This window comes from Puma concolor, chromosome A2 (genome assembly GCF_028749965.1).
Source record: "Puma concolor isolate L17-30 chromosome A2, mPumCon1.1.hap2, whole genome shotgun sequence".
In the NCBI taxonomy this organism is placed as follows: Eukaryota; Metazoa; Chordata; class Mammalia; order Carnivora; family Felidae; genus Puma; species Puma concolor.
The window spans coordinates 169,080,329-169,104,254 of record NC_141668.1 but is presented as its reverse complement, the minus strand read 5'-3'; the positions used below and the strand labels follow the sequence as shown (position 1 = coordinate 169,104,254).

Genomic DNA, 23,926 nt, shown 5'->3' with positions numbered 1-23,926 from the left:
GCGGGGCTCGAACTCACGGACCGCGAGATCGTGACCTGGCTGAAGTCGGACGCTTAACCGACTGCGCCACCCAGGCGCCCCTGAATTTTATCTTTAAGGATACAATTCAACGAATTTCACTGTATATTTGCAAAGTAGTAAGACCCATCACCACAATCTAAGTTTAGAACCTATCCACCACCCCAAAAAGAAACCTCATGGCCCTTTTTGTGGAATTATAACTTTCCCTCTGGATTTCTACCGCTTGCTCAAGGCAACTGCTTTGTGTCTTGAAAGAATTGCCTTTCCCCCCCCCCCTTTTGGACATTCCATCAAATGGCATATGACGTTGGAATCAGAGAATATGTGACTTTTTGTCTGTCTTATTTCACTGAGTATAGTGTTTTTGAGGCTCATTCAGGTTGTAGTGGGTCAATGCTTCTTTCATTACTGAATAGTGTTTTGTGGTAAGGATAGAGCACGTCTGGTTTATCCATTCACCTGTTGATGGAGACTTGGATGTTTGCGCTTTTTGGCCGTCGAGAGTCATGTTGTGGCGTCTATTGGCGTGCAAGTTTTTATGTGGAGTGTATCTTCATTTCTCTTGGGTAGACACTTCGAGATGGAACTGGCAGGTCATGTGGTTAAGTCTGTTTAACTCTAAAAGAAAAGTATTTTTGAGATCTATTTCACACATATAAGGAAGTATCTTGAGACTAAAGAATGATGTTTGTACCCTGCGATCAAATCTGTCCAATGTTTTCCCAAGAAGCTAACGTAGGGGTGCCTGGGTGGCTCAGTCGGTTGGGAGTCTGGCTCTTGGTTGCTGCTCAGGTCATGATTAGCTGGGAGTCCGCATCCAGCTCTGTGCTGACAGTGTGGAGCCTGCGTGGGATTCTCTCTCCTTCTCTCTCTCCCTCTGCCCCTTCCCTGCTCACACTGTCTCTCTCAAAATAAATAAATAAAAACTTGGGGTGCCTGGGTGGCTCAGCTGGTTAAGCGTCCGACTTCAGCTCAGGTCATGATCTCACGGTTCATGAGTTCAAGCCCCGCGTCCGGCTCTGTGTTGACAGCTCGGAGCCTGATTGGAGCCTGCTTCTGATTATGTCTCCATCTCTCTCTGCCCCTTTCCCCACTCGTGCTCTCTCTCAAATATAAATAAAACGTTAAAAAAATAAAAACTTAAGAACCCGAAGCTAAAGTAAAAGCTAAACTTCTCACAAATGTCCACAAGGCACTACAATAGGTCCTCAGTAGACCCCTAGAGCCTTACCTGCCTGTCCCATTCATTCACTCCATCATCTTTAGCTGAGGCGTTTGCACTTGCTATCAGCTCTGCCTTAAGCGCCCTCTCAGTATCCACTTCGCCGTATTGACCAATTTCTATTCATCCTGCCAGTCTCCAGTTAGACCACATCCTGCAAAAAACCCTCCCTGTTCCCTCCCCCACTACTCAGCATTTTCTTAAGCTCTCTGGCTCTTTTGAGTTCCTACAAAGGGTCTTAATTACAAAGAAATTAAGTGGCTAACAACTTCTAGTACTCCCAGTATTTCTGATTGCCAGGCACACTTCACAGCGCTTTAGGGGTGATGAAATCACCCTAATTTTCACTTTTACGCCCCTCTAAGATAGGCACCCTTATGAGTCCCATTTTATAGGTCGGTAGACTAAGGCACAGAGTTTAAGGAATTTGGCCACGCAGTGCACAACAGCTTTCTAAAATGAATATGCATAACGGGTATCTTGTGGCTCGGCTCAAGACATTCCCGGCAGGGAAGAAGTTCCTGCTCAGTGCGCTCTGTGGCTGTTACTCCAAAGAACACCTCAAGTCCCGCCCCTCCCAAGTCCCGCCCCTCGGGCAGGCAACGGCGCGTCCCTATTTTGAGTTGAACCTCTCGTATCACCATATCCAATGGCGAACAGCTGCTTTAGCCCCGCCCCCTGTGGTAGCCAATGACTGCTCCTTACCTTGAGGCCCTTTCTAGTGATAGCCAATGGCCTGCGGCCCTCCGTTCAGTTCATCCCCGGCTCGTGGAGCGGGCGGCTTTCAGGGCCCCGCCCCCTTCATTGATTAGGCCTCCTTTCGGTGGTAGCCAATGGCCTGTCTCCTACTTTTAAAGCCCTCCTTCCGTGGCGGCCTATGGCCCGCCCCTCTGCCCTAAGCCCCGCCCTGAAGAAGCTTGGCTGGCCGCCTCACCACTCCCTGAAAGCCCCCGTTTCCCTCCTCCCACCTTTCCCCTTTCACCTCCCATAACCTCCGCCCCGCTCCCATTAGGCCTCTGGGTCACGCCTCTTGGCTCTGCCCGTTACCCAATCCCGTTAACTTGCTCCGCTCCAACCCCTCTTCTCATTGGTCCTCATGCTCCTCTATCCCCGCACGTGGTTCTGAGCGACGGCGTCTCCCGCCCGTGACGACCGGAGGGCGGGACTTCCGGAAGCCCGCAGTCCAATAAGCAGGCGCCGGCTCTCTGCCCAGGCGCCCGCCCCCGCCCCCTAGGCGCCCCGCTCCCGCCCCCGGCTTCGCCTCCCGCTGCCGCTGCAGCCGCCGCCGCCGCCGCCGCCGTAGTCGCTGCCGCCGCCGCCGCCGCCGCCGCTTCCTGCGGCCTGGGCCTCCCGCCGCCAGCATGCCGCATGCCTTCAAGCCCGGGGACTTGGTGTTCGCCAAGATGAAGGGCTACCCGCACTGGCCGGCCCGGGTGAGGCCGCGCGGGAGATGGGCCAGGCGGGGGGGTGGGGCAGGAGGGGCCCCGAGCCTGAGGGGCCGTGCACCGGAGGCCTGGAGGTCCCCGAGCTTTAGGGACCCGTGCATCGGGGGTCTGCGGCCCCGGGCCTGAGGGACCCGCGTAACGGGGTTCCGGGGGCCCCGGGCCTGAGGGACCCGCGTAACGGGGGTCTGCGGGCCCCGGGCCTCGGGGACCCGAGGAACCAGGGTCTGGGGGATGCCCTCGGGCCTGAAGGACCCGAGCAACAGGGTTTTCGGGCCCCCGGTCCTGAGGGACCCGCATAACGGGGGTCTGGGGGCCCCGGTCCTGAGGGACCCGCGTAACGGGGTCCTGGGGGCCCCCGGGCCTCAGGGACCCGCGTAACGGAGGGTTTGTGGCGGGGGGGGGGGCAGTCTTGAGCAAATCGCTCCAAGGGTCGTGGGGTTGAGGGACCTGGGGCCTGAGGGGGCAGGGTTCAAGTTCAAGTTCAAGTATTTGAGCGAGTAGGTGGTGTGAGGGGAGCGGAGGAAAATGGGGTTTAAAGAGCGGAATCAGACTGATGGGAAGGGGGCACCTCAGACTGAAGGGTCTCATTGTGGGGCCGCAGGCCGTTTGTGCGGGTGGGCTAGGGCTGTGGGGTACCTGAGGGAGAAGGGTTGAGGGTCAAGGCTGAGGGGGGCTGAGGGAGGTCAAGGCTGGGAAGGGGGCTGGGAGCTGTGTTCACAAGGTCACTGAAGCCGAGAGGACTCTTCTGAGAATGCGGGGTATCGCGGCCCAGAGGTTGGAATGGACTTACTTGGACCCTGGGGACCGGTGCTCTGTACGGATCCCTTCGCCATCCTCTGGTTGGGGTGTGGGGTGGAGGGAGATCTGGGGGTGGTCCCCCCCCCCCGATGCGCGAATCGGACTCCTTTTCAGCTTCAAGCCCGAGAGAGAGCATCTGAGGGAAGGGGTTGAGCCAAGGGGACTTTGGGGATCCCCTTTAGGAAAGCCTGAGATCCGGGGGACGCGGATGGTCCGCCGGGTGCAGGTCTGAAGGGCATCCTGAGTCTGGGAGTCCCAGAGAGTGGAGTCCCAGGCACTGTGTAGGGCAGGCCAGTGTGGACGAGGACCTGGGGGTTGTCCTCCCCGGGTCCTAGGGGTAAAGTCGCCCCCGAACCTAGGTTGGTGGGGAACGCGTGACCGGACTGGCGGAGTTTGGGGGGTGGGAGCAGCAGCGGCAGCGGGGGGCTGGAGCGGGAGGAGCCCAGGAGCTGCCCGGAGGCTGGAGATCTCAGCCGCGCTCCCTCTGGGTAGAAGTGAGGCGCAGCGGGCGTCTCGCGGCGCTGGGGGTCTGGGTGGGGAGAGGCTGCCACAGGAGGTCGGGCAGGGGCCAGGGGCTGGTGCTGCTGCTGGCACGTCTGAGCCTCGGGCTCAGAGGTGGGTCCTGGGTGACCTGGAAGCCGGGCCTGGAAGGCGTGGCAGGCTGGTCCTCGGGGTGATGAAGTTTGAGGAAGCGCCTGTGCCGGGGATGCTGGCCATGGGGGCCTGAGGCCCAGCCACCAAGGACTTTGAAAAGTAGCCCAGAGAACCGGGCCAGGAACCTGGGGTGTGTGTGGTGGTGGGGGGTGGGGGGGGCAGGGAAGATTCCAGCAGCCCCCAGGCGTAGAAGAGGATGGGAAGGAATTGACGGGGACCAGAAAACTCACTTTAACCTGATTTGCTTGGGCTTCTTTTCCTGGGGGACACGGGAGCCTTGAAACTTTACGGGCACTTCCCTTCTTTCCAGAGTACCAGCTTCTCCCTCTCCTCCACCTCCCCCCCGCCAACCCCCCCCCCCCCCACTCCTGCCGGCTCTCCAAGCCCGGAACATTTCCAAGCACCTGATTGGAAGTGAAGGGGCTGCTAGCCTCCTGTGGGGAGGTGACTGACAGCTGCCGGGGCCCATGGGCCTGTAGGGAGAGGGTGGGACTTCCTGGATGCTCAGGGCCTGTCTCCTGCAGCCCACCCCCCACCCTCTGCATCCTTGGAGCTGCCAGCTGCAGCCTCTGGGAGAGAGACCCCCGATTGCCTCCGTGCGGGAGGGGGTCCCGAGGGAGGGTCCTGGGAGTTCGCAGAAGCTGAGCTTGGCCCCACCTCCTGGCTACTCAGGGCCCCGTATTTGGCTCTGCTCAGGTGAAGCACCTGCCTTGGAGGCAGAACACTCTGGAGGGAGGGGACAGGTGTGTATGGGGGGGGGGGGGGGTCACGCAGAGGAATGCAGATGCCTAACCGGAACGAGCCCTGTCTCCCTCAGCTGAAGGCTCCCTTTCTCCCAGCATATGCTTTCCCCAAGTAACTTGGCTGATGTCTCGGCCATTTCCTGGCTCAGGGGGTGACGCTGCCCCCCACAGCCACCCCCTGACCAGCGTCTCCCTGCAGATCGATGACATCGCCGACGGTGCCGTGAAGCCCCCGCCCAACAAGTACCCCATCTTCTTCTTTGGTACACACGAAACGTAAGTGTCCCCAGGTGGGGCTTGACCGTCCCCCCTGGTGCCTCCTGGGTGGCCTGACTCACCCGGGACTGGCCCCGTGCCTCCCTTCTCCAGAGCCTTCCTGGGCCCCAAGGACCTGTTCCCTTACGACAAATGTAAAGATAAGTACGGGAAACCCAACAAGAGGAAAGGCTTCAATGAAGGACTGTGGGAGATCCAGAACAATCCCCACGCCAGCTACAGCGCCCCTCTGGTGAGTACCTGGGGGTGGAGAGGGGCTGGCGTGGTGACTGCCGAGCCCACGTCATGCGGGGCTCTTACACACGCCGGACACCGGAGGTGGTCTGAGCTTGCTCCGTAGGCGAGGAGGAAGGGCTCATTCCCCCTTGACACTGTTCACCTCCGGCCCATCATTCTCTGTCTCTGATCATTCTCTGTCTCCATCGGGGCCTTCCTGGGCCTCGTGGGAGTTGTGTCGCGTCCCCGGCCCCACCCACTCCGTACTAGCATCACCTCCCCTTCCCAGTCGCGACCACCGAACGCCTCTCCAGACGTTGGCGGGTGCCCCCCGGGTGGGGTGGAGGGGTGCGGGATCACCCCAGGTGAAACCCACTGCTCTGGAATTAGCTTGGGTTTATAATAGTGTTATTACAGCTCTGAAAAAGCCTTTTGTTCTGGGGGGGGCGGGAAGTTGAAGTGAAATTCATGGAAAGCCTTGGAAGGCTGCAGAAGGAGGCAGAGAGCTACCTCGCTCTGGGCGTTTGGGGGTGAGGTGCAGATGAGGGGAGGCTGGGCTGTGGTTCTCTGCTCTGCTTTTAGCCACCGAGTTTGGGGTTTTCTGCAGGAGGCAGAGCAGTCTGGCCTCAGGAGGGGTGGGCTTGAGGTTGGCCGGGAGGTGGAGCTAACTGCCTGCCGGGGACAGAGCGGCCAGCTCGGGAAGGAAAGGCCCTGCGGCCTGGTCCGTGGGGAGGGACGCAGGAGTCACAGAGGGTCTGGTTCGAGTGAGCGACGGACCCAGGATGTCTGCAGCGTCTAGTCCTGCGTGAGAACTTGGGGTCTCCAGCCTGTGCTGTCCTGCGGCTCAGGCTCCCCCTGAGCCGGGAGCTCATGGTCCAGAATTTAGTAGACGTTGGTGGTGGTTTCCTTTTGCCTCCTGGGATGGGTCTAGGAGAAGGAGGTCCTCCGCTTTGCTGCCCGTTGTCTCTCCCGGTTTCCCGTGGCCCCCCCTCCCCGCTCCCCATCATGGGGCAGTGGGTCAGAAGGTCTTGAAGGCATTTGGGTTCTGCGCGATCCTTTTCTGGCCCCGGCTCGAGTTCTGTTTGGTTACGCGGTAAGCTTCTCGCCTGCTGGTGAATCATCACACCGTTTAATATTTATTGCACACCAGCAGCTTGGTAAGTGCTGTGTGGATGCCTGCCCTCGAGGAAAGAAACTCAACCGTGGTGCAACCTTGACGTTGAACTGACCCCACACAGACTCCCTGGGATGAGAAGTGGCTGTAAGAGCGAGAGCTCGTCTTGCTGTTTGGTTTCCCACCGAGCCCGTGGCTCCAAACTGAACGTCTGTTTAAGATGCGGATTCCTGGGCCCCGCCTGCGGAGGTTTTGGGGTCGGCGTGAAGGGCTCGGGCCCGGGGCCCCTGAGGTGTTTCTTCCCAGGCACCACCCTGGATGTCTCTGGCAGAGCCAGGCCACAGGCGGGCTTTCGGAAGCAGCGTTGTGCGGGTACCTGAGCGTTCTCTCTGTTCGCTCTTGACGTTTCTCGTGTATCTCTACATCTTGAGTGGAAAGGCAGGCTCGGGGTACCAAATGGAAAAGGGGGTGTCTGTGGAGAGTGGGAAGTCGGCCCTCCCTCCCGGTCACGGAGCCGCGACGTCCGCTCAAGACAGCCACAGCTCCTCATTCCTGATACATTCTCCCAAGTTCCGTGTTCACGTCAAGCCGTGAACACAGCTTTTCCGTTTAAAGTCTAGAATTCTTTTTTTTTTTTTTTTTTTTTTAATGTTTATTTTAGAGGGAGAGAGTGCTCGTGTGCACATGTGGGGAGGGAGGGGCAGAGAGAGAGGGAGACAGAGGATCCAAAGCGGGCCCTGCACTAACAGCACAGAGCCCGATGTGGGACTCGAACTCCCAAACCTTGAGATCGTGACCTGGGCCCAAGTGGCACGCTTCACCGATTGAGGCACCCACGCACGCGCCCCTAAAGCCTGGAATTCTTAACTTTGCTTCTTGGTCTCCAGAATACATCCTTTTTTAATGTTCGTTTATTTATCTTTAATAATCACTGCACCTGTCGTGGGGCTCAAACTCACAACCCCAAGGTCAAGAGTTACATGTTCTTCTGAGCCAACCAGGCTTCCCCCAAAATTTATCTTGACTGTTGGTCTCTGTGCAGAGAACAGCCTCGTTCTTTTCGACAGGCTTAACTCAGCTGGCTCTCGCACTAAGAGGTGACCACTAGCCCTGTTCCCTCACCCCCTTGCCAAGCCGGGAGGTGGAAATGGCATCTGAGTGTGGCTCCAACTTCATGGTCTTAATCCAGTGCTGAGGGTGGCCTGCGCAGGTGGCATCTTTTCCGTTTTATTGATGAGCAAACTGAGGCCCAGAGCGACCCAGCTAGAATCTGAGACATCTTAGACCTAAACCAGGGTTTTTCAACATTCGTGCCTGGATCATTCTCATGGGGTGGGGGCCCTGGACACTGTGGGGTTTTGAGCAGCGTCCCTGAGCACCACCCCCCACTCGATGCCAGGAGCACCCCCAGTCTCGGCAGCCCTAGATGTCCCCAGACATTGCCAAATGTCTTCCAGGAGACAGACGTCGTTCCTGGTTGAGAACCGTTGACGGAGCATTTTCTAGAAATGCATCCTCGTCCCTCGATAGGGGAAGAGGGAAAGAGACCTGTCTAGGGTTCTCAGCCTAGTTAAAGTGAGCTGGGGCCAAAGCCCGGGCCTCCTGTGTCTCAGGCTGAGTTTCATCGGGCACGGGGGGGGGGGGGGGGGGGGGGGCGGGGGGGCCCTGGAGGAGGGCCCAGAGAATCACCTCTACGCAGCGGGTCTGAGGCGAAGCGTCCTGCTGTGGGAGCACAAGGACCTGGGCTCAAGTTCTGGGTCTACCACCAGCTTACCGTGTGCCTTGGGAATCCACATCACCTCCCTGAACCTCTGTGTCCTCATCTAAGGCAGAGGCTCATGGTAGTGTCACAGTGTCACAGGGCTGTGGGGGGAACCCCGTGAGCAGACGCACATCAGGCACCTAGCGCAGTGACATGGTGCTGAGCAGGTGATGGCGGGGTCGGGAGCGAGGCCGGGCCGGATGTGACCTTCCCTTTCCATCCCCCCCATCACCCTCCTGACGCGTGAAGGCCGTGAGAGAAACTGAGGTTCGCCTCGCTCACCAGACCTTTGGGCTCGCGATGGCTGCAGGTTGGCTGGCTCTTGGCCGTGTTTCCTGGCTCCTCCCTGTGCCTCGTGTTTCTCCGTGGGGGTCACGTTTCCCCAAGGCTTTGCTGGCAGGCAGTGAGACCCCATGGGCTGACCCCCGCCCCGAGATCCAGCGTTCCCGGCCTTATCTACAGGCACAGCGTAGGGCCGGCCACTTACCTTCTGGAGTGTCCACTTGCCCAGTTGTGGGACAGGCCCACCCAGCCCGGCCACCTGGCTGGACGTGAGAGGCACAGGTCGGACCCCGGTTGGTCAGGAGCAAGGAGGGGTTTCCATGAGCAGTCGCTGTGTCCGGTGGCCCTGGCTTAGAGGCCAAGCCAGGCCCGGCCGGCATCTCGCCTCTGTCACACACTCGCTGTGGTCTTGAGCTGTCATGTCACCCTTTGCTCGTCTGCAAAATGAGGGTGACGGCTCGCACCCAGGACGCGCGCGCGCGCACACACACACACACACACACGCACAGAGCAAGCTTGGGTAACGTCTGCCCCCTCGTTTTAGGTTTGGGGCCTGCCCTACCTAGCATCACGTCTTTTACTCTTGTCAAGCATATCCAGAGTGGGCCCTGTTACGGTGCCTCCGGGGAGACAGAAGGAGCTGTGTGCTGAGCACGAGGTCCTGTCAACACCTGGCCCTTACTCTCCTCGCCTGTTAAGCCGGCTGTGTGAAGGCCAGGGTGGGCTCAGGACCCCTCAGTCAGGGAAGGCCTGGGGGGGCTTCCTGCAAGAGATCAGGGAACGGGGGATCGGTTGGGCCGGGGGTCCTCCCGTCTGCTCTCCGGCAGCCACGTTTCCCCTCTTCTGAGCCTTTCTGTGCTGATGTCCTACCAAGCACTTGTCTGGTCCTGTGTCCGGCGCTGACCCCGGTTCCCTTCCCTCCCGGCCCCCTGGCCGCCCGTGCTCCTGCCTCCTTGCTCCCTGGTCCTGGTCTGGCCTCCTGTGTCCAGTCGGCGCGGCCCCCGAGGCTCCTCGCTCGGACTCGGACCCCTTTCTGTCCTCCCTGCTTGTATGTCGGCCGGCGTGCGGCCCCGGCCCGATCCATCGATCCCTGGCTGTGGTTCCACCGAGGGAGTGTGCCTTTCTCTTGTTGTAAGTTTGTTTAATGAATTTGGGAAATCTGCTGTTTTAACTATTTTGAATGTGTCCTACAGTGGGTTTTATACATTTGTAGTGTCGTGCAATCGCCACTGCTCTCTAATCGAGAACGCTCCATCACCCCACAAGGAAACCCCCCCTTCCTGTTCGCTGTCACCCCTAATTCTCCCCTTCCTGTAGCCCCCGAGAACCCCTTTTTTTCTTTAAAGAAAGAGAGAGAGCTCGATTAGGGGAGGAGGGGAGAGAATCCCAAGCAGGCTCCATGCCCCGTGTGCACAGTCCAACGTGGGACTCGATCCCACAAACCTGGGATCACGACCTGAGCTGGAGCCAAGAGTCGGATGCTCAACCAACTGAGCATCTCCTGAGAACATCATCCCGCCCCTGAGAACTCCTAATCAACTTTCTGTTCCTATGAATTTGCGTACTCCAGATTTCATAGAAATGGAATTCTACGTGGTTCTATGCTTCTGGCGTCTTTCACTGCGCGTGTTTCGGGGGTTCATCCACCCTGTAGCGCATGTCAGTTTCAGTCCATTTCGTGGCTGAATGGTATTCTGTCCTATAGCTGCTCTGCACTTTGTCTATTTATTAGTAGGTGGAAATTTGTTTTTTTTGCAGACCGTAGCTCTAAAAAGTCACAGCCTCGGTCTTAAAAGAAATTAATTACTCGGTGAAGAAGTACCATGAAATAACGTGGTCAAATGCCACCCTCGGACTCTGCTGGGTGCTCCAGGAACGGAGCGGCACGCCCTCTCAGGCCGTGTTGTCTCTCTGTGTTTCCTTGTCTTTCTCCGCATTAGTCCCCATCGGGGACTGTGAGCTCCCCGAGGGCAGGGACCCTGTCTCACACCGTCTCGTCTCGCCCCCGCCCCAGCACGAGGCCTCAGGCAGTGGATGTTCTGTGGCACTCAGTGGATGAGTTTGATCAGGACTCATCTGTGTTCCTCCTACAAACGAGATATCCAGAACGGGGTCAGAAACAGGCCCGAGAGAGCCCTGTGGCCTGACCGTCCTTGTGAGACTGCTGGGTCCCCTACATCCCCCATAACCCTGCATCAGCCCTGGCCCAGCCCTCCAGCCTTTCTTCCGCCACATTCTTCTCTCACCGTTGCCCCGGCCACACCGACCTCGCCCGCCCGGTTCTCAGGGGCACCGTCCCTCCCCTCCCCTCGTGCTGTTCCTGTCCCTTTGCATGCTTGAGATGACTCATCAGCTGAAACGTCCCGCCCTCCGAGGATTCCTCCCCAAAACGCACTTCAGAACATTACTGCCACCTTACACCCACCTCTCCCTGATTCCTCGGCACCCACATACCAGTATTTTCCTCTCTCCCCGTCCCCGCAGCGAGACGTTGTTCTGCCGAAATGGCTGCTCTCGCCCTCTCCCGCTAGATGGTAAGCTCCCCGGGGGCAGGGGCCGCGCTGCCTTCACATCTGCGTGTGCTCGCTGCCTGCCCGCCCAGCACCGTGCCTGGCACCCGCCGCTGCGCGAACGCCCCCCGAGCGTGTAAAGGAGCCCGGCACGTGCCGAGCACGGCAGAAGTGTTTCTGTGGCTGTTCTTGCCTGAGCGGGCACTTTGGGTAAAGGAGAAATAGCAGAGCCTGGAAGTTTCGGCCTGGAGGTCCTGTCTTCGTCACGATGGGCGTACCGACAGTAAACTGGCAAACTTTGGGGGACCTCTTGCCAGCCTGGGCACTGCCCTAAGAATGCCATGTGCCACTCCGGCCTCATCCTTGCCACAGCCCCGTGAGGCCAAAGTCGTGCCACCTGTCTCCCTCAGATGTGGAAACTGAGGTCCCGAGAGGCTAAGTCACAGACTGGCCTGAGGTTTGATCTTGAACCCTGGCACCCACCGCATGTGCCCATCTTGCCTTTGAGCCTCTATTCTTTAGTCTTTCCGGGCTGCCCCGTTTGGAAAGCCAGGGGGCCAGACTCTGACATTTGAGACCCCGCCGTGGGATCTGTCCTCGGGGTCACCGTCCCGGCTGGGGAATCCGCCCAAGCCTGCTGGTGACTGGTCTGTGCCCCCCCCCCCCCCCCAGCCGGTGAGTTCCTCTGACAGCGAGGCCCCCGAAGCCGACCCGGCGGGCGGGAGCGAGGACGACGAGGTCCGGGGGGTCATGGCCGTCACAGCCGTGACCGCCACAGCGGCCAGCGACAGGATGGAGAGCGACTCCGACTCGGACAAAAGCAGCGACAACAGTGGCCTGAAACGGAAGGCCGCAGCCCTGAAGGTAGGGGTGGGGCGGGAGCCCTTGGCCTGGTGGGGGGGTGGGGGGAGGTAGCAGCCCAGCCTCTCTCTGCCCCCCACCCCCAGCAGCCTGGGCTTCCCCCCCCGCCTTTCTTGTTTTCAATGCACGGTTCTGTCATGATTTGTTTCATTTATTTTTATTTGTTATCATTTTTTTACGTATGTCATTTTATTACTCTTTATAACGTTCCTCAGTAGATATTACCGTTTCCGCTTCATAGATTGTCATCTCGAGGAGGGGGGTGTGCTTAGCCCGGGTCTGTAGTGTGAGCTGAAATGCCTTCCTGTATTATTAACCCGACCTTTTACTCAACACCAGCCAGACTGAACAGATCCCAGCAAAAGTAGAATGCATGTGCTCGCTGTTGGCTTTTCCCTCCCAGGAGCCTCCTAGCTGAAATTATGCCCGTAACCTGAATATGCAGATAATTTTTCTGGGTGTTTAACATGCTTTTTGAAAATTGAGATACCACTCACATAGCGCGAAATTCACCCTTTCAAAATACACAGTTCACTGGTTCTTAGTACATTCACAGAGCTGTGCAGCCGCCACCACCGGCGAGTTCCAGAACATTCCGTCACTCCGAAAGAAACCCTGTCCGCCTTAGCAGTCATCCGCCAGCCCCCACGAGCCCCCTTTCTGTCCGTGGATGAGCCCGTTCTGGACGTTTCACACACGCAGACCCACACCCCACGTGGCCTCTCGTGTCCGGTTCCCTCCCTGAGCGTCGTGTGTTCGGGGTTGGTCCGCGGGGCGGCGGGAGTGGGCGCCTCGCTCCTGCTCGCGGCTGAGGGACGTGCGCGTGTGCGGTGGACACGTATTTACCAGTTGATAGACATCTGGGTTGTGTCCACTGTGGTCCACTGTGAACACACTGCTGTGCACGTGCGTGTGCAGGTTTCTGTGAGGACGTGAGTTGTCGGTTCCAGAGACAGTCTCTTGCCCTTTCTCTTCTCTGCCTTTTGACTGCCTCTGAGCATCTGGGTGCGGGATGAAAAGGCCGGGACCTAGCGCCACTGTCTTTGACAGGCTTTCCTACCATTACTGATAAAAATAACGTTTCTTTTGGCTCCAATCCTCATGATAAAGCCGTGCTTGTCGTCAGGTATGAGACGCGAAAGGTGTGGAGAAGCTGGTAGAAAATACCCATGTTGGGTGCACGGGCTGCTGTGCCGGGGACTGGAAACGCCCTGGCGGGTTTGTCTGCGATCCCGAGTGTGCCTCACACGGGGTGGGGGTGTGGAGGCGGGTGGGGGTGCGGGTGAGGGTGCGAAGCACAGAATCGGCAGCCGTCCACACGGTGTCTGTTTGCTGAGCATTTCTTGGTCATTAAGTACTGTTTTATGACATGGTCCTCAGTGGTCGAGAAGCAGTCTGTGATTTCTCACCGGTACGTTAGTAAGACCGTCGGGCGTTCAGGGGGTCGGTTAAGTGTCTGGCTCTTGATTTTGGCTCAGGCCACGATTTCTCTGCGCTCATAGCGTGGAGGCTGCTGAGGATTCTCTTGTCTCCCTCTCTGTCTGTTGCTCCCCTGCTCGCTTGCCCTCTCTCGCTCTTTTAAAAGCGAATGCATAAAAGAAAAAGGAAAAAAAAATTTGTTGGGCATTTAGCTCCAAGTTTTTATGGTGCGCTTGGCATTGTTTTGTCAAATTCCCCGTTATTTCTGTTTACGGCTGTTGGAGACATTAAATAGAAATGCGTAGAAAACAACCCTGCCCCGTGCCACCCCTGAGAGATAAACCCCTATTTGTTTTTTTGTGTTTTTTTTATTAAGAATTTTTTAAAGTTTATTTTGAGAGAGAGAGAGTGAGTGTGTGTGTGAGTGCGTGGGAGGGGGCAGAGAGAAAGGAGGACAGAGGCTCTGAAGCAGGCTTTGTGCTGACAACACAGAGCCCGATGTGGGGCTTGAACTCATGAACCACAAGATCCTGACCTGAGCCAAAGTCGGACGCTTAACTGACTGAGCCATGCAGGCACCCCATGAATTTTTACTTATTTTATTTTTTAAGTGTTGATTCATTTTTGAGGGAGAGAGACAGAATGTGAGCAGGGGAGGCACAGAGAGAGAGAGAGAGAGAGAGAGAGACAGAATCTGAAGCAGGCTCCAGGCTCTGAGCTGCCAGCACTGAGCCCCACGCAAGGCTCAAACCCACAAATTGTGAGATCGTGACCTGAGCCGAAGTCAGACGCTTAACCAACTGAGCCACTCAGGTGCCTCCCACCTAATTTTTTTTAATATTTACTTATTTTTGAGAGAGGGAGAGAGAGAGAATGATTGGGGGTGGGGCAGAGAGAAAGGAGGACAGAGGGTCGGAAGCAGGCTCTGTGCTGACAACACAGAGCCCGACGTGGGGCTCGAACTCATGAACCTTGAGACCACGACCCGAGCCAAGTCAGATGCTCAACTGATTGAGCCACCCAGGCGCCCCTAAACCCCTGTTTGTAAGTCACTACTTAGATTTTTTTGGGTCACTTTTGCATTAAACAGATATAAGTTCTTATTACAACCCCGTTTAACCGCACCGGGGAACATTTAAAAGCGCTTTTCCCCGGGAGCCCCATCCCCTAGCCCATCCGCAGCTGTCCTTTCTCTGATCTGTGAGGGGCTGTGGTTTTCCCGCGGGGCCGGCTTTATACATTCTCTCTTCAGCCAACAACTTGTTGGCTGGTCTTCTCATCTGTCCTCTGAGTGGTTCCACGGACGGCCTCCTTCGTGAGGCAGATCCCGACGCCAGCTCTTGGGGACGGGGTCCCGGCCCTGCCCGCCCAGCCGGGGTCTCTGTGCTCTCTGGGGCTCCGAGATCTCGCAGCTCGGGGCCCCTCGCCATTGCTTCCCCTTGCACCCTGGCGTCAGGAGGGAGGGTCCTGGGTCACCCTAGTCTTTGTGATGCCCTTTGGTCTGGGGAGGGAGGCCACAGCCGGCTTGAAACGCTTCCCCTAGAACCGCCTGGCGACTCTGGCAGAACGTGAACTGCCCTCTAACTGGATCCCCTGAGCGCCTGCGTTGAGAAGGGAGAGCATACGGCGCCCCTGGGATACAGGCCGTCTGTGTCCCGAGAGAGAGTACGAAGTGCCCCGGGCTTCAGCTCGGCCGCCCGCGAAGGGGGGCCAGACTCCACACACGACCACACAGCCCTGCAGGTCTGGCCCCGACAGTCCCCGTCCCTCCCCTGACCACTCACTGGCCACGCTGCCTTCCCCTGTGGGGCTTTGTGCTTGCCGTCTCTCCCGCCCCTCTGTCCCCGCTCCATCCCCCCGTCCTCCATCCTCCCTCCATCCCTCTGTCCTCCGTCTGTCCCCCCGTCCTTCCTCTATCCTCCCTCCGTCCCTCTGTCCTCCCTCCGTCCCCCCATCCTCCCTCCGTCCCTCTGTCCTCCCTCCATCCCTCTGTCCCCCCGTCCTTCCTCTGTCCTCCCTCCATCCCTCCGTCCTCCCTCCGTTTCTCTATCCTCCCTCTGTCCCGTCCTGGTCCCCCATACGCGAGTAACCCTTCTCTCAGATTTGCACGGAATGTTTCCTTTTGCCTCTCCTGGCTGGAACGTGTTGTGTGACAGTAGGGGGCCTTATCTCTCCCCAGTGGGTCCCTGAGTGTACATGTGTGCCGGCTGGCCTCACAGAGTCCCATGCACTAGACGGCTTGCACACCAGTCAGTATTCCTGGAGGCAGCAAGTCTGAGATCAAGGTGTTGGCAGGCCTGGTTCCTTCTGAGGCCACTCCCTGGCGTGCACATGCCGTGCCCCCATCCCGTGTCCTCACGTGGTCGTCCCTCTGTGGCCGTGTCCTGATCTCTTCTTGTAAGGACACAGGTCCCACTGGATTAGGGCCACTCCAGTGACATCATTTTAACTTAATTATATCCTTGAAGACCCGGTCTTCACAAACACAGTCCCGCTCTAAGGTCCTGAGGGTCAGGGCTTCAACAGGTGAATTTTAGGGGGACACAGTCCAGCCCATCGTGCCCTGGACAGGGCACGGAGCGGGGGAGATGCTCCGGTGACAGTGGTTAGAAGAACCACCGCATCTCCGATGTGACAAAACAGAGGCAAAGTGCCATTGAACTCAGCACTGGCTGGCTGGGGAGGCCTGGGTTTTCCCTGGCTGAAATCTACTTCTAAAGCTTAAAGAATCTTAAAGATTCTTACGTTGGCTTCTTTGGGTGGATGTCAGAGAATGCGTGGACCCCTGAAACTGAATTCTGGTTGTTTGCGTGTATGTGTGTGTGTGCATGTGTTTATTTGTCTTTAATTTATTTTTTTCTTTTAAATGTTTATTTATTTTTGAGAGAGAGGGAGAGCACAAGCAGAGGAGGGGCAGAGAGAGAGAAAGAGAGAGAGAGACACAGAATCTGAAGCAGCTCCAGGCTCTGAGCTGTTAGCATAGAGCCCAGTGTGGGGCTCGAACTCGTGAACTGTGAGATCATGACAGCCGAAATCAGACACTTAACTGATGGAGCCACCCAGGCGCCCCGATTTTTTTTATTTTTTTATTGAGGTAAGGTTCACATTAAAAAATCAGCCATTCTAAAATGCACAGCTCTGGGGCACCCGGGTGGCTCAGTCGGTTAAGCGTCCGACTCTTGGTTTTGGCTCAGGTCATGATCTCGCAGTTTTGTGGGTTTGAGGCCCATGTCGGGCTCTGCACTGGTGGCACGGAGCCTGCTTGGGATTCTCTCTCCCACTCTCTCTGCCCCTCCCCTACCCGTGCTGTTTCTGTCTCTCAAAATAAATAAGTAAACTTAAAAAAAAATAAAATGTACAGCTCAGGGACATTAAACACACTCACACTGTTTTGCAAATCCCCCCACGTTTTCCAGAACTTTCCATCTCCCCAAACTGAGACTCTATCCCCATGAAGCACTGACTCCCCACCCCCGACTCCCACCATCCACTCTCTGACTCTGTGGACGGGACTCCTCTAGGGAACCCCTGTGAGTGGGGTCATGCAGGACGTGTCCTTCTGTGTCTGGCCTCTGTCACTGTGCACAGTGTACTTAAGGTTCAAGATCCCTGTTTTGTTTTATTTTTTTTTGAGAGAGAGAGTGAGCAAGCGTGCGCATGTTGAGTGGGGGAGGGGGAGAGAGGGAGAGAAAATCTCCAGCGGGCTCCGCGCTGTCAGCACAGAGCCCAACGCGAGGCTCAGACCCATGAACCATGAGATCGTGACCTGTGCCGAATTCAAGAGTCTCATGCTAGGGGCGCCTGGGTGGCTCAGTCGGCTGAGCGTCCGACTTCGGCTCAGGTCATGATCTCACGGCTCGTGAGTTCGAGCCCCGCGTTGGGCTCTGTGCTGACAGCTCAGAGCCTGGAGCCTGCTTCATACTCTGGGTCTCTCTCTCTCTCTCTCTCTCTCTCTGCCCGTCTCCCGCTCATGCTGTCTCTCAAAAATAAATAAACATTAAAAAAAAAAAAAGAGTCTCATGCTTAACCGACTGAGCCCCCCAGGCACCCCAGGATCCCTGGTTTTTAGTCAGATCCTGCAAGGGGTCCCTGCTACCTCCCAAGGATTCCAGAACCTCAGCTCTTCTCCGGGGTGTGAGCGGCCAGGCGGGAGACGGCTGTGCCGAGCACACAGGCGAAATTTCTGATCGCTCCTGTGCTCGGGCTGCGCTCTTTCTAGATGTCGGTCTCCAAACGAGCTCGAAAGGCCTCCAGCGACTTGGATCAAGCCAGCGTGTCCCCATCCGAGGAGGAGAACTCAGAAAGCTCTTCTGAGTCAGAGAAGACCAGTGATCAGGTGAGCAGGTGGCTGCCTCCGGGGGGGGGGGGACGGGCGCGAGCCGGGGCCAGTCCGTGGGGCCCACGCTCAGCGCCTTCTCTCTCTCCGCCCAGGACTTCACCCCCGAGAAGAAAGCTGTGGTGCGGGCGCCTCGGCGGGGCCCCCCTGCGGGACGGAAGAAAAAGGTAGAGGGGTTTTTTCGTGTCTTGTTCCCGCCTGCCTGCCTGCCTGCGGGAACCCCCGAGAGGCTCTGTGTGGTCACCAGCCACTGCCCGTGGGTAGAGTCTGTCTTTTCTGGAGGAGGGTAGGGCCCAGGCCACCAGGGATCACCACCGTCCGCCTCTGCCTCCACCGATGGCTTTGGTGTATGGTTTCCGAGGGTGGAGTGTGCAGGGCCCGTCTGTGGGCCCGGAGGCCGCCCGGCTGCCACCGCTCCTGAGAGGAACACAGAGGCCGGTGCAGAAACTGGGGTGCTGGAACGCTGGCCTCAGAAGGGAGAGGGGTGTCCTTAGGGGCCCCGTGTGAGGCAGGGAGAGTGGGTGTGTGTGGAAGGGAATGCACGCGTGTTGTGTGTCCGCATCCCGTGGACGGTGTGCGTGTGTTCGAGTGTGTGCGTTAGGTGCTTGGGTGTGTATGAGTGTGCCACCTGTGTGCATGGGAGTGGGGAGCAGGATGGGGGCAGAGACAGGAGGAGGGCCCTCCTCTCACTGGGCCTCGCGCCCCTATTCTGCACTGGGAAGGGCTGTAGGGGCGCCTGGGGGGGGGCGGTCTCAGTCGGTCCAACGTCCAACTCTTGGTTTCGGCTCAGGTCGTGATCCAGGGTCGAGGGATCGAGCCCCGCATCAGGCTCTGCACTGTGTGGGGAGCCTGCCCGAGATGCTCTGCCTTCCCCTGTCCCTCTCCCCTGCTAACGCGCCTGCTCTATCTGAAATAAAATTAAAAAACTAACCAAGAGCTCTAGCCCCGGAAAGCGCGGCGGCTCTCCTCTGCCTCCCCCCCGCTTCCCCGAGGGGATGAGGCCCAGGACCCCCCCATGCCGAGCCCAAGGAAGAGGCGGTTGTTTGCCAGGAGGGGGCTGCCCGTGGCCTGTGTCCTCACCTCTGCACCCCCGCCTCTCTCAGAAGGCGCCCTCGGCCTCCGACTCCGACTCCAAAGCGGAATCCGACGGGGCCAAGGGCGAGCCTGTGGCCGTGGCCAGGTCCGCGCCGTCCTCTGCCTCCTCCTCTTCCTCCTCCTCCTCCGACTCGGACGTGTCCGTAAAGAAGCCTCCTCGGGGCCGGAAGCCAGGTAGGGCGCGGGCCGGGGTGCCCCCTCCCCCCCCCCTCCCCCACCCCCAGCCCCGCCGTCCTGGGGGAGAGATCCCTCGCCGACCGCACCCCCCCCCCTTCCCTGCAGCTGAGAAGCCGCCCCCGAAGCCCCGCGGCCGGAAGCCGAAGCCAGAGCGGCCCCCGAGCAGCTCGAGCAGCGACAGGTGGGCGGCAGGCCAGGGCGGCGGGCGGGCGGGCGGGCGGGCGGCGCGCCCCCGGGCCCTCTAACGGGCGCGCCTCCGCAGCGACAGCGACGAGGTGGACCGCATCAGCGAGTGGAAGCGCCGGGACGAGGAGCGAAGGCGGGAGCTGGAGGCCAGGCGGCGCCGGGAGCAGGAGGAGGAGCTGCGGCGGCTCCGCGAGCAGGAGAAGGAGGAGAAGGAGCGGCGGCGGGAGCGCGAGCGCGGGGAGGCCCCCGCCGGGGGCAGCGGGGGCAGCAGCGGGGACGAGCCGGGCGACGAGGACGAGCCCGTGAGGAAGCGCGGCCGCAAGGGCCGGGGGCGGGGGCCGCAGTCCTCGTCCGACTCGGGGCCCGAGGCCGAGCCGCAGCGAGAGGTGCGTCCTGCTGGCGCGGATGCGGCGCTACCCGCTAACCGGGAGCACGGGCCCGGCGGGTCCCTTCCCGCCGCCCGCCGGGTCGGCCCCGGTGGGGGTGGGGGTGAAGCGGTGAACGAGACACAGAGACCTGCGCCGTGGAGGAGCCGGGGTTCGCGCGAGGGGGCCAGACAGGGGACAACGTGAGGTGCGTTCCAGCACGTTGGGTGCGAAAGACAAGAAGGCAGGTCGAGGGGCATGAGCTGTCGGGTGGGCTTTTCAGTTTTAGGTGGGGTAAACCCTACAGGCTTTAGCTGAGAAGATGCCGTGTGCCGTGAAGTAAGGATCTGAATGGAGTGAGAGGTGGTCTGGGAAGGAATCTGGGGAAACAGCACGCTGGGCTGCGAGCACAGTCTGTGCAAAGGCCCTGGGGCAGGACCAGGCCTGGTGTGTTGGAGCAACAACCAGGGGGCCCATGTGGGTAGAACGGAGAGGTGGAGGGGGGAGAAAGAGGAGAGGGGATGGGGCAGGTCTTCCCGGGCCTTGGGGTCTCAGGGAGGACTTGGGCTTTTCCTCCAGGGAGGTGGGAGCCCTGAAGGGCTGTGGGCCGAGGAGGGGAGACTTGACTCCTGTGTTCACAGGTGCCCTCTGGGTGCTGCGGGGGGCAGGACTCTGGGATGAGTGGGGAGCAGATAGGCCTCTGTGAGCATGAGGGGTGACCCACAGGCCCAGGGCAGTCCTGCAGGCTCGTCAACACCCCACTTTCCTGGCACTCGCAATCTGCCTGGATCTGAGCCTCACTTCCAGGCCTGTCACCTTCTAGACCGAGCCCACGGGACAGAGGACGACCTTACTCTCTCCCTGTTTTCCCTCGGTCACAAAAAAGGGCCCAAGATCCCTGCCCCAGGAAGTGCGGATCGTGGGGCCGCCCCTCCCGTTGAGTGAGTGGTCCTTGTAGGGCCTGAGACGCTGTCACCTGGGGCACGTGCTGGACCCAGGGGTCGTTCTTCCCGTCCTGCCCCGTCCGCCAGTTCCCAACAGTGCAGTGGTGGCAGGCGGTGGCAGGCTGAACCTCTAAAGGGAGCGCCCGCTGCCCGCCACAGCCCTGTCCCTCTCTGGACGCTGCAGGCAAAGAAGGCGGCCAGACAGTCACAGAGCACAGAGCCCTCGAGGAGACCCAGCCAGAAGGAGAAGAGAGGGCGCCCCGAGGAGAGGCCCCGAGCCAGGTCGGACCCGCTGTGCCTCTCCTCCCGCGGCTACCTGGGGGCCCACCTGCCCCGTTCTGGTCCCTGCGGCTCCCGGCCTCCTGGGGATCCGTCCCCCCTCACCCCGTACAGGAGGGACCCGACTTCCGAAATCAGTCTTGGAGATAGATCCAAGCCAAGTGGGGCCCCGTCAGTAGGAACCACTGCTCCAGACTGAGGTTCTGCCCCCAGTGGACACCACCCCACCTATCTGGTTGTCACGCTGGGGGTGTTCCTGGCATTGAGGGGGTGGGGCCAGCATGTTGCCCAGCCCCCCACAGGGCCCGGATGTTCCTCAGAGAGCGACCCGCCCCTTGTCAGCAGTGCTGAGGGGGGGACCCTGTCCCCCAGACCAGTGGTCCTCAGACTGGAAAGCCAAGCTGGGGGGATACAGCCCATCCCCCTGCCCGCTTGCTAAGCGGGAATCCAGCATCCGCGAATGAACCTTCCCGATGGGAGTTTGGCGGCTGCCTAGACCAGGTCCCAATGGGCCCTGATCCCTCCTCCTCCCCGACCACGCACACAGAGGCCCCCGGGGGCAGGAGGGCCATGGCAGGGCAGGGGGGCTACGCGGCAGGCGAGGGTAGGGCTAAGGAGTGTGACTCCACAGGCCCCCCAAGGTGGAGCGGACCCGGAAGCGGTCAGAAGGGTTCCTGCCCGACCGGAAGGTGGAGAAGAAGAAAGGTGAGGAGGGCGGGCCACCAGGGCAGGTCCTCTGCTCCTGTGCACGTGCACGGGTCGAGGAAGCTGGTCGGGTGGCGGGACCGGGCCAGGGTGGCTTCTGCGGCTGCAGTCATGTGCAGGTGCTGCGTTCTCTCCTGGCCGCAGAACCTTCCGTGGAGGAAAAGTTGCAGAAGCTGCACAGCGAGATCAAGTTCGCCCTGAAAGTCGACAATCCGGTGAGACCCTCCTCGGGGTGCGGAGGTTCCTCCAGGCCAGGCAGTCCCCCAGCCCCTCGTGTGTGGAGCCTCTGAGAAGTTCTGGGAAACTGAGGCAAACCCTGGGTCTTGGTTCACCTGGCGTCCTCCAGCAGGGGGCGCCACCCGGGGTGTGCTGCTTGGTGTCCCCACAGGTGGCACTGAGTGGTCCTCCAGGTTCTGGGTCTCAACCACCACTTCTGGGGGTCCCTGTCGCTCCGCCTGCCCCTCAGGGCACTCCCTAGGGTCCCCTCAGCTAGGTGCCGCCCCTCCTCTCCCCACCCTGCAGGATGTGAAGAGGTGTCTGAATGCGCTGGAGGAGCTGGGGACCCTGCAGGTGACCTCACAGATCCTCCAGAAGAACACAGATGTCGTGGCCACACTGAAGAAGGTGCGGTGGGATCCTAGCAGCGGAAGGGCCTGGTGGCCGGCGGGGGTAGGGGTCCTGAGGGGCACGGCCTGGGAGGTGGCGGCCTTGGAGGTGGGGCTCTGGCGGGGGGGTGGGGAGCGAGACCCACTGCGTCTCCTGAGCGGGCCTCTTGTGGGTCAGATCCGCCGTTATAAGGCCAACAAGGAGGTGATGGAGAAGGCCGCAGAGGTCTACACCCGGCTCAAGTCTCGGGTCCTGGGACCAAAGATCGAGGCCATCCAGAAGGCGACCAGAACTGGGACGGAGAAGGAGAGGGCCGAGGTGGAGAAGGCAGAGGAGGCGCTGGCTGGAGAGGAGGCCCCCACGGAGAGGGCGGAGGACGAGCTGAGCGCTGGTGAGGAGCAGGGCGGGAGCCCTCGTAGACCCTCAGAGCCAGACAGCACGGGAAGCTGTGCGTGCGTGGGGGCCGCGTGTGGGAGCGTCGCGGGACAGGCTGGCTGGACCTGGGAGGGCCAGGGGTGGGCTGAGAGGAGAAAGAGGGTGTTTCCCGAAGGGACAGTGGTGCTGGGTCCCTCAGCGACAAAGGGGCTGTCGCGCTGTCCTTCCCGCTAGGGTTACGTGGTGCTGATGGGGGCTGCAGAGAGGTGCTCCTTCTTCAGACCTGAAGCCTCCGCAGCCCCAGGGCCGGCCTGCAGGGGGCGTCTCCTTATTTCTGTCCCCAGACTCCGCACACGTGTTTCCCCGCTCATTTATCAGTCGCTCCCTGTCTCAGGCTTGTATGTGCGGGGGCCCAGAGCCGGCTGCAGAACCCGGCACATGCCCCAGCCTGACGGACGAGCAGTCCCGATGGGTCTGGGGGGTGTGGGCCGGGGGCATGTGGTGGGCGCCCTGCGCCGGGGCCCTCGAGGGAGGTGGAGGCTCCTTTAGGGCTCCTGTCCCCAAACCAGCTCGCTCGCTTGCTTGCTCCCGGCGGGCAGGGCCATGGGGTCACGAGCCCCTCTCCCACCCAGATCTCTCAGCCCCGGTGAATGGCGAGGCCACGTCCCAGAAAGGGGAGAGCGCGGGGGACAAGGAGCAGGAGGAAGGACAGAATTCCGAGGAGGGGCTGGGGTGCGGCTCCTCTGAAGAGCCCTTACACAACGAGTAAGTATCGCCGGGGGCCGCGGCCACGGGGGCAGCTTCCTGAGAAGGCGCCCACGGCGCGGGCTGCTCGCACCCGCCACCCCTGCCGCTAACCCATGGGTCCCCCATCCAGGGAGCTGCTCTGGGCCCGGCCCCCCCGGGAGGGTGGCTTCCTCCCGTCGCTCCGGGAACGGGCGCGTGGGCTCCTGGGTGCGGACGCCGCCGTGGTGAGGACCCTGGGTCCGCCCTGCGGCCCGGCTGGGGCGGCAGAGGGCGCTCCGGACACGGCCGCGCTCCCCGGGCGCTGGGTGTCTGCTGACGGTGGAGGGCCGCGTGCTCACCCGCACCCGTGCTGTGTCCCCACCAGCAGCGCGCAGGAGGCCCCCGAGCTGGACGTGCCCGGGAAGGAGCGGCCGGAGCGCTCGAGGGTGCGGATAGCCTCAGAGTCCCTGGACGAGGAGGACAGCTGAGCCCCGGCGGCCAGGCCCACCCGTCGCACGTAGATGCCCCAGGCCTGCCCCGGCTCCCGCCCACCACCCAAGGAGCAGAGACCTGTTGGGGAAGCGCTGTGCTGTCCCTTTGTATCTGTCCCCTGGGTTGTTTTTCTGCCTAACTTCTGTGATTTCCAACCAACATGAAATGACTATAAAGGGTTTTTTTAATGAAAGTCACTTTTATTGACTTGGTTGTCTAGTGTTGCTGGGGCAGCTGTCCAGGACCAGTGCAGGGACGAAGGATTTAAGCCGTAGCATTCACAGCGAACGTGAACTTGGTTGCGAAGGTGCCCCTGC

At 60.0% G+C, this 23,926-nt stretch overlaps 1 protein-coding gene and 1 long non-coding RNA gene across 4 annotated transcripts; one reads left to right on the top strand and one right to left on the bottom strand.

Annotated features, from left to right (window-relative positions):
• Positions 1 to 111: 111 nt before the first annotated feature.
• LOC147583862 (uncharacterized) lies at positions 112 to 2,209 on the bottom strand. The gene is made up of 2 exons (XR_015248579.1): positions 1,949 to 2,209; positions 112 to 639 (listed from the first exon to the last, which is right to left on the bottom strand). It is a non-coding gene; the product is annotated as an uncharacterized LOC147583862 (long non-coding RNA).
• A 282-nt stretch (positions 2,210 to 2,491) lies between these two features.
• On the top strand, positions 2,492 to 23,806 carry HDGFL2 (HDGF like 2). Of its 3 annotated transcripts, none has more exons than XM_086699434.1 (16): positions 2,492 to 2,676; positions 5,083 to 5,159; positions 5,253 to 5,391; positions 11,716 to 11,907; positions 17,543 to 17,659; positions 17,755 to 17,826; positions 18,763 to 18,928; positions 19,037 to 19,112; positions 19,194 to 19,503; positions 20,611 to 20,708; positions 21,337 to 21,410; positions 21,555 to 21,625; positions 21,933 to 22,034; positions 22,194 to 22,407; positions 23,024 to 23,156; positions 23,506 to 23,806. In XM_086699434.1, the coding sequence occupies exons 1-16, from the start codon at positions 2,605 to 2,607 to the stop codon at positions 23,603 to 23,605; spliced, it is 2,013 nt and encodes a 670-aa protein (XP_086555560.1). In that variant the 5' UTR covers positions 2,492 to 2,604; the 3' UTR covers positions 23,606 to 23,806. The 3 variants fall into 3 exon arrangements, with proteins under 3 accessions (XP_086555560.1, XP_086555559.1, XP_086555561.1); XM_086699433.1 differs by having other exon boundaries at positions 2,493 to 2,676; positions 23,503 to 23,806; XM_086699435.1 differs by lacking the exon at positions 2,492 to 2,676 and adding an exon at positions 4,673 to 4,836 and having other exon boundaries at positions 23,503 to 23,806.
• Positions 23,807 to 23,926: the final 120 nt, after the last annotated feature.